Source organism: Scomber japonicus, chromosome 18 (genome assembly GCF_027409825.1).
Source record: "Scomber japonicus isolate fScoJap1 chromosome 18, fScoJap1.pri, whole genome shotgun sequence".
NCBI classification, from domain to species: Eukaryota; Metazoa; Chordata; class Actinopteri; order Scombriformes; family Scombridae; genus Scomber; species Scomber japonicus.
The window spans coordinates 15,590,958-15,600,693 of NC_070595.1; the positions used below are offsets into that span (position 1 = coordinate 15,590,958).

Below are 9,736 nucleotides of genomic sequence, written 5' to 3' on the forward strand. Positions count from 1 at the left end.
CAAATTGCTAATTCATGATATCTATACTGAGTACTGATCTGTAAAAATAATGTCACTTTTTTTTATTAGTTGCACTTCTGGAGCCTTTGATCCACCCATTAGAATTCATGATATGGAAATCATTTTAATTATGTCTATGAGAAAAGGCTCTAAATGACTACAAAATAAAGATCATAAGAGAGTTCAGAGAGGAGATTTATTCAGTTACAATCAGGAGGAAAGGTCTGGAAACTATTTTAACCAGAATATGAGGAGGGCCTTACTTATTTAAATAATGTATTGACCCCAAGCTAGGCCTTGCAGCAGCACTCCTGACCCATTTTTTAAAGACAAATTTGCTTTCTTTGTGGCTTCTCTGCAGATTTCTTCTCTTATGTCTCAAGCTTGTTGTGTTTCCCAGTCAACATTCTTTGATAAGCAGCTCCCATGCCTAAACTTAAGAAGATAGCACCCACACACACACACTCTTTCAAGGGCCTTTCTCTCATTCAGTTTATCAGCCCGAGATGCCAGTCGCAACTCCATAACAATCTCTGCCTTCTGTTTTCAGATCAGCTATCCTTAAGACAAAAAAGTCATGATTTCAATCTGAGTAATAAACTGAGCTAAGTGTATCTGCAGCTTTGTAGGTCTTATCTAAATTTTACTGCATGATAATAATGTAGGGAGGAATTGCTGTGTCATAGTGACACAGGTCTAGTCAAAGACAAACATCCCTTTCTATAAACTTACCCTTGTGTTGGAAATGTCATTGGAGCATACTAGCACATACTTTATATTTAAATGTCACCTATCTGATGCCCCTCCCTGCTACATAGTATTGAACAGCACAGATATTTATTAGGCATGTGTTGGCTAAATACCTACCCTCCATAAAGCCTTTATTCTTGATAGAATCCAAGATATATATAATAGCCATCATCTCTGCCCTTCTCCAGCTATTTTGTTTGTTTACATTCCTGCTTAGGGTTGAGCTGCAAGAGAAAAATAATGCAAGGGTAAAGTTTTGATAATACAAGTGACTGGTGGAGTTACGCAAGACAGAGGGCCCTTTGTGCCAGATCGTTTGTGATTATGCAACGTGATCTGTTTTTCTATTCATGGTTCACAACCAAGTTACTGTTTCTGGTGTGTTTAATGTTCCATTCTTTGTCTCAGTAAGCAAAGATGCTTCAGATTAACATGAACAATGACACATAAAACACAAACATACTGAACCACTGGGGAACTATGAAAAGATTACTCATAAAATAAATAAATAATAACAGTATATCAACACACAATACAGCTGGTTTGAGCCCAACAAATATTAACACAAGCAATATTAGAAAGTCATTTCTCTTTCTTTATTGTTAAACATACCATCCAGTAAGCCGTGCTAACAGCAGTAAGTCAACCAACTCCTGGTAGAACACACTTTATGACAATCATTGTGACTTTGAACCAAGTGCAAGGAAGAATCAACAAATTAAAGCAAAACGACAAAAAGAAGCAAACAGACTCAAAAACATCTTTCATTAAAAAGGACTACCTGTTCACTGGAATTACTTGCAGCTTCTGATGCAGAGAGCATCTTGTAATGGTTTTGAACAGCAAATGAAAAGTCAATAAAAATGCACTCTTCACTTTCATGACCATAGCATTTTAGCATTGTTACTGGTTTTGCATTAAATGTGCATGGAAGGCAATTTAGACTCACATGAAGGTTACATCCAACAAGTTTGACATTTGAATATTCAGCAGCATAAACTAAAGAGCCTGCACTCATTGGATTGCATTTAACAGTATACAAAGCCAGCCTTCTCATTCAATCTGTACAACATACTTGTTAGTAACCCTGGTAGCTTTTTCCACAACAAATAGCATTCACGTGTTCTTCAGATTATATGAGCTTCAATAGCAAAATGAGATGAATATTGCTAATCTGTTACATTAGGAGACTCCTAACAAGACCAGCGTACATCTTAAAGTAACTCTAGCGATATGTGTGATCCACAATAAAGTAATGAATCACAACCTAATAATGGAAAAAATCAATAAGTCCTCTTAACGGGAAGCCGCATGTTTGATAAATGACATCATTTTCTGAAAGGTAACTGACCTTTGAGAATGTACATGCCACATTTTATTCCCTAAGTGTTTGTTATAGGTGAATTGTTCAATATAATAATAGATTGGGTTGTAACGGCATACCCGCAGACAGCTTTCTTATGAGACAAAAACCTGACAAAAAGAAAAGGCCGGACCATGTCTTAAAAGTTGCTGTGTGTCACACTGTTGTTACATAGCTGTTACTGTATTTGTATGTCATGGCTAATAATCTCTTTTAAATGAGCCACAAACAAAACACTAAACAAAATATGCCAAATCAGACTGAGGGTACCAATGAACTAAGACTTAAAGAGAGCAGCAGTTTCTCCACTATAACGAAGTTATATGACATGAATCAACATATGAAAATGTAATTAAGTGCTTTCAATTTGATCTTTGATCACCATAGACTCATCAAGTTCCTCTCTACCTTATATTAGGACCAAAATAAGTGATATTATTAATATAAAATATGTATAAACCTTCATACATCTCAGGTTATAAGTTTGGTACAGGTATGAAACAACAGCAAATCCCATTAAGCTCCATATGACAAATAAAAGTTTTTTGTTGTTTTTTTTAAAGTGGAATACATCCACCTGAATGCATTCACTCAAATCCTCGAGGGCACTTTCTTGGCTACAACGTCACAGAGGAGTTACAGTATAAAACATTATAAGAAACATACTGAATTTGAATGATAAATTATAAATTTCCATATATACACAATTCAGATGTTTTTACATATGAACATATTGACAGGGTCATTGAATCACAATGTCCATTTTACAAATTTTTTTTTTTAGTTTTTTTTTTTTTTTTTTTTTAGAAAGAAACATATTCCTTGAAGGTGACAGTGAGACTGTTTGTTGTTATGTCAGTGATGATGATATTTCCCATAAAAGGGGAGATTGTTTTAACAGGTACTTGTTGAGACTTCTCTGTGGATTTCTGTGTGTCCTCAGTCACAGTAGGTATGTCTTTGACAGCAGGCTCAGGCTCAGGCTCTGGCTCAGTCTCAGGCACTGGCTCAGGCACTGGCTCAAGCACTGGCTCTGGCTGTACTTCCAGATCCACTTGCTTCTTAGTCTTTGGGCAGCTGAGGTCCATAGGCTCCTCTTGGCTGCCAGAGTCTATAACATCATATGTAGGTGTACTGCTGTGGCGAGGGCCGCTACAGTGGAGGTCCATAGGTTTGTCCTGGGGTGGAGTGACCACAGTACTGGGCACACTTAGGCTTCTGGAAGTCAAGAAGGTTTTGGAAACACTCCGGTCCTCCACAGGATCTGAGAGTTTTCGCTTCCGGTCACCGGGAAAAGAAGGAATTCTGATGTGGTCGATAGACGTAGGGGTTGGGATGTTAGTGTCAACAGCCCATGATGTTGGGGGTGAGATAGCAGTCAGCTGTAGGGGCAAATCTTCTGGTAGATCAGCCTGACCCCGAGCCACTTCAGTGTTATATTCCTCTGCTGTGCTTGGCGAAGGTTTGGAGAAATGTCTGTCCTTTGGGGAACACTTAATGGGATGTTCTGCAGCAGGTGGGGAGCTGCCGTTACAGATCTCTTTAGGGATACCGTTATCCAGGTGCAACTGCTCCACCATTTTGGTTCTGTGTGCTGGATTGTTTACTGTTGATTTGGTGTTTTGGGGTTTCTCTTCACTCGATGATTCCCCATGTTTACCCTTTGCTCCATGAACCTTGTTACTGTCCATGTATTTGCTCATCACAATAACGATACGCCCATTCTTGTTTTTATTCTTGATTATTTTCATTTTGCTGCTAACAGCACTAGGGAAGGTTGCGTCTTTAGGATTGGGTTTGATGGCATTTTCACTCTCAGCCTCTTTAAAAGCTGGTTTCCTCACTTCTACTGCCAGTTCTTTCACTTTGCTCAAGCAGCCAGTGTCTTTGTCACGAACCCATTTCTGCTGCAGTGCCAGTGGTAAGTTCCAGCCAGGGTTGGCTGGTTTACTTGCTGGTTCCTGAACTTTGACCACCTCTTTAAACCTAGAAACCTGTGCGTAGTACATATTAGGGTCAGGCTCATAGTGGTGGTGCTTCTTGCTGTTGAGCTGGTAGATGAACTTCTTCTTGCCGTTGGTTTGCTGATCGGAAGGGACCTCCTGGCTGCTGGGCTGGTACTGATGGTGCTTTTTGCTGTTCAGCTGGTACTGTTGCGGCCGGGAGCGCTGGACCTGGACGGGATCTGACTTGATGCTACCCTCTGCTTCCTGAGGTATGTCTTCAAAACCTGCTGGAATACATGATCTTCGGGCAAATGAGGGCACCTTAAATAAGAGACAAAACACCAGATTACCATTTCAGTCATTTTCATCAAAACCTTACTGTCAACTCAAGAATATAATCAGTTAGCCACATAAAGCTAATTTGGCAAAAAGGATTAGAATTCTGTAATCTAGTATTCCATTGATATAAATAAAAATGATGTCAAATTAGAGAAGCGCTTTACTGGGTTAGCCCAGCAATTCAGACATAACTACGTACTACAGGACACTTAAGTGTTTCAGAAAAAAAAACTATCCAATCAGGACTCTGCTTATGACTTCCTTCCCACCATCTTGTCCCCTCCCCCTTCCTGTACAGGCAGACCCCACTGGCCATCGGAGGGGCACTGCCGCGGAACGCTCAAGACGCTTTGGCTGTGACCTTAGGTCAGAGAAGTGCCACCAGACATGTCACGCTTTAACCCTGATTGCTGGCCACGTGTGACTCTGGCAGAATGGTATGCCTCTTAAGGAGTGACACTGCATAGCAATCAGGTCTGAGCCTCTCAAAATATATAATCACATTTGGTTCAGAATAAAGTCCTGTAAAACCCTGAGCTAAGATAGTCAAAGCATGACAGAGTGATACTTTCAGCCATCTATTTCTGTCTTGGGAACACATATACAAACATGGAATTAAAAAGAAAACACTCTCCTGATTTTGATGCAGAAAGTACATATCCTAAAAATATTCAGCTTGTTAAAAAAAAAAAACAGACACTGTGTTTTGCATAAAAAAGCTATTTAGCATAAGGAAATAAGGAACATGCGGACAAAATGAGTGCACTCAAGCAATGCTTACGTAACCTCAGGCAACAAACCCAGTTTCATGAGTGGAGAGCAGACCAGCTCTAGAACCCTCTACTCTAGTTGCCCCCCCCCCATCTTTTTTTCTCAAAGAAACCTATAAATAACATCCACCATAATGACAGGAGCTCTAAAACACCTGACAGGAACCTTCCCCCTCTTGGCCTCTCACAGAACACTTCAGAGAAACTGACAGAAAGGCTTAGAAACAGAGGCTGTTAGGCTGGTGATAATTCATTCATGATCAAGATGATGGAGGCTATTACCTGGAGTAAAAGATGTTTTGGTTTTGGCCCCCGTTTACGATATCCCATCAGCTGCTCCTGCCTCTCTCTGTGAAAACAAGATAATTACATTTTCTTCCACCTTCTATACACAACATTTCATTTCAGATAATGTCCCACCTTACTGCATTAAAAAAATAATTATATCACATAGAAAATTACAGATTTGACATTTAGAGTACTCATTCATTTTCTTCTACCTATTCAAGGTCAAAAGTGGAATTTTGATTTGGAGGACTAATGAATGCCCACACGTGACCTGCTGCAAAGCATTATGGTCCTTATTTGCATAGCTCTCCATGGTAATTGTCCCATTCCATATTCTCATTATCCTGGAGAAATTCAATTAAGGCTACTGCAGGGAGAATCTCTTCTTGTCTTTCAAACATCCTCCCTCCTGCAGCACACCACTCCTCGTCTGCGCTTTCACTAATGTTCAAACTCTAATTAGGGTCATGAGGTAGGGATGAAATGGGATAAATACAACATTGTGGAGTACTTCTCGGATACAGAAGGCCGTTGAAAGCATGCACACATGCCTAGTGCAAATACATTGTGAAAATGCAGGGGAATAAATGTCAGACTAACAAATATCTCTGGTAACTGGTTGTTTTTGGCGGTGAAAGTCAACTGGGGGAGGAGAAAAAAGGTGTTACTGTAGTTGTACTGACTAAATCAAGCACTGCCTGTGAAATATTGCTCCCTGATATAAACCTTGACTCATCACTGGCTCATAAATAACTAGCGGTGGGTGAAGGCCGGCCTCATGCAGGCTTCACCAGGCGTGTGTAAACCCTACAATATTGTTGGCCTTTTGCTACCGATGTTCAAAACTATCGGGGCTGCCAGAAAATTGCCACAATAAACAATCTACAGTTTAATGCTATAATGTGTGCAATTTCAAACAGCGTCCAAATGGGGTGACCCCTATTCACAGAAGATTTGGCAATTACAGCCTCCCTTGTCGGGTCCCCTCCCCCATCCTCTGGGAGCAGAGAGGAATCCACACACACAGCGCAGAGGCAGCCCTCCATGACCATCAGCACTGAGCCAGACACACACAGGCGGGCAGGCAGGCTGCAGGGGAATCTGAGAGCGGTACACTGGAAATGCTAGAGAGTACTGCGTGTCAATTAGCCTTTTCAGAAATGCGAATTCCTTTCCCCAGCCATCATGTCTTTACCCAGTCCCATGAGTGGCCTATTGGCCTATGAAGGGAGTATATCTCACAGGCCTCATGGGTCCAACAGCCCATAGGCATACATGATATTGTTGTGCATATACTCATTACACTGTAGGGATAAAATGACAGCAGCTTTGTATTCATTAACATCTCACCCGTCTGACTGACATGTATGTGTTTGTGATTATTTCACAGGCGCTAATGGTATGACTCCTGACCTAAGATTAGAGGCAAGCTGTCAGTGGATGTATTCACTGTACAATGTTCTGTTTTCGCAATAACAAAAGGCTGTACTCATGCAATATGTGATGAGTTTTGTCTTGGAAAAACACACAAAATCAATCTGCAAAAGCACAGCAGCTCATCCTGTCAGCAGATCCCACACTGGTACCATTGAAGTGATGGGAATCCTATCAGGCAGCAGCTTGGATTCCTCACATTAAACCACAACAAACCATTGAGTTAGTGTCCTGCAGGCCAAATGATAACAGTGAGGCTTTCCAATGCAGCTGATTTAGCACCTGTCCTGCTAAAACCCTACAGCTGAGAAAATTAAACCGGTGACGATATGGATGCGAACAAATTAATGTCCACATGGAGAGCATTGCTGTTACATTGTTAATGGTCCATTATGTACCCATGGGCAAAACACACTGATATGTCTGTTTTTGTGTGTGAAATTGGGTCATCCTGTGCGTTGAGCCCTCTGATCCTGGCATAAAATGTAATAAGATAATAATTTGTACCATTCCACATCACATCCATGCATACTTCCTTGTATCCGATATTTCCATTAACATGATTTAGGAATTCTCACTAATAGATCCCCAGCCCCTTTCCCCATGAGACAGTCCTGTGGGGAGGAGGAGGTGGGAGGGGGGGATCAATGATAGAGTTACTGGAGCGCCCCTCCTCCCATGCCCATATAAGGTCATGGCAGAACTGGAGGCTGCGCGGCCTCGTCCGAAGTCCACATCTCTCACCTGTGTTGAAATGCGACGAGGAGCCGAGGGTCAAGGATGTTTTCCTCTGGTTCCCATGTGTTGTATCTGCAGAGAGGAGCAAAACAACTGTCAGCGAAATAGTAGTCACGTGCAAAACTTCCTTTTTCTAACTGACACACAGGCCTCAGCCCCTGTGACACACACATACACATATATACACACACACACATTCCCACATATCCACTAATACTATGCAATCAGTGTAGAATGGACAGGTAAGACATGCCTTCAATTGCACGTTATAGAAATGAGAATGTGTGACTGTGTCTTTGCTGCAAGATGATTTAACATGCAAGACCCACGAATAACAAATGAGCTACCAGTCACATTCCCGCTGCAGCAAATCAACCATGAGGACCAACTGCACAGCAAAAATGTCAAACAAGAAAGTGTCTGTATGTGCTCTCCAAACGCTCCTCCAGCACCAACATACAGTCGGCCATTTTAGCACCACTGTCTCGTAAATTCGCTGGCAGAGCAGAAATAATTAAAACGGGATTACACTGCTGTGCCTACCCCCTTCCCTCGCATAAATTAGTGAAGGCATCCGCGGATACACTGAAACACATACCGACCGCGCTCTCCAAGCTCTCTCACACATACACACACACATACACACACACACACACACACACACACACACACACAACCACAGATAAACACACTGTGTGCGCGCACACCCTTGATGATTGGCTTTTTTTTTTAAAGTAACGACACTTGATTTGTGTTGCAAAATGTAGCAGTATGTCACCGCAGTGGTAAAACGTCCTAGATACTTCCAAAAAAAAAAAAAAAAAAAAAAAAAAGGTTGCCTTGAATTCTTACTTGGGAGACCAGCCTCGCCACTTGACCAGGTACTCTATCTTGCCCTGTGGTGTTAGAGAAGGAGAAAATGTTGGTGAGGTTGTTATTAAATGCAATATTTCAACGTCCGAAGCCCATTTGCACATATATGCTTCCTCTGTTACCTTGCGGATGCGCTTCTTCTCGATGCCCTCCACCGCAAAGACGTGCTCTCCGGCGGCAGGGAGCTCCATTCTCGCCTGAATCCGATCGCGGGGGACGGGAGTAGGTGAAATGTTGGCTACGCACAGTCGATGTGCCTTGCGCTCGATGCGTGCTGTGCGCGCTTGGTAGTTTTCCAGTTGTATCCAAATCCAACTGTATTCCCTCCACCTCTCTCTCTCTCGCTCTCTCGCTCGCTCTCTCTCACCCCCTCTCCCTCTCTCGCTCTCTCTCTCTCACGCTCTCCCTCCTTTGCACACTCCACAGTCCTGGCAATGAGCATAGAGATATTCACAGTAGTGCAGCTCTTTTCGTGCTCCAGCTCGGTGCATGACGTCAGGAGGGGAGAGGGAGGTGGAGACCTTGCACAGAGGTTGGGGTTTATCCCGTGCGTACTGGGCTGCAGGAGGGATATGTGGAAATTCAAATAAATCACAACGTTACTGTCACAGCACACACGCATTAGATCAGCTTGTGCAGTTGTATTTTTTTCCTATGCCAAGGCTGGGGGAACCCCTCCTCCAACATTTGATGAAGTATTCTCACGAGGAAAAAAACACTATGTGGATGTAATTCATATACAATGTGTTTGCAATAGCAGATTGATCGTTTAGGAAATGATTAATGGTGTGATATTATAACAGACTAAGAGAGGACTTCAGTATGAGTTTCATTCAAGTGTTTGGGGGGGGACATGAGGGTCTATCTCAGCCTTCTGCGGATATATGAGGATTGTAATAGGGTGAAGATAGCAGCAAGGTCACAGAAGAAGCAAAAGAGAGTATGGTTGCATACCAGAATTTGAAACTTTCACTCACATTTATGCTTTTAGATATTATTGTAAGTGGTAACAGGATTAAAGCAGTCTGTTATATGTGCATGTAGCTTTTTGAATGCTGCAAAATCGCAGCTGGATGAACCAAAATGCCCATTTTTGTAGCTCTCTCTACAAATGCTGTCTACGCAGCAGTGGAAAACACTTTATCAGTAGATTTGTGTTAGAATACACTAAGAAAGAAAGCTTCTGCGACTTGCAAGTGACAGCATTGTGTCACCAGAGCTTCTGTTTATCACTT

General features: G+C 42.0%; 1 protein-coding gene across 1 annotated transcript; it reads right to left on the reverse strand.

The window, feature by feature from the left end:
• Window positions 1-1,331: 1,331 nt before the first annotated feature.
• cbx4 (chromobox homolog 4 (Pc class homolog, Drosophila)) lies at window positions 1,332-8,935 on the reverse strand. The gene is made up of 5 exons (XM_053338735.1): window positions 8,624-8,935; window positions 8,481-8,524; window positions 7,635-7,700; window positions 5,451-5,517; window positions 1,332-4,380 (listed from the first exon to the last, which is right to left on the reverse strand). The coding sequence occupies exons 1-5, from the start codon at window positions 8,690-8,692 to the stop codon at window positions 2,917-2,919; spliced, it is 1,710 nt and encodes a 569-aa protein (XP_053194710.1). The 5' UTR covers window positions 8,693-8,935; the 3' UTR covers window positions 1,332-2,916.
• Between the last annotated feature and the right edge of the window lie 801 nt (window positions 8,936-9,736).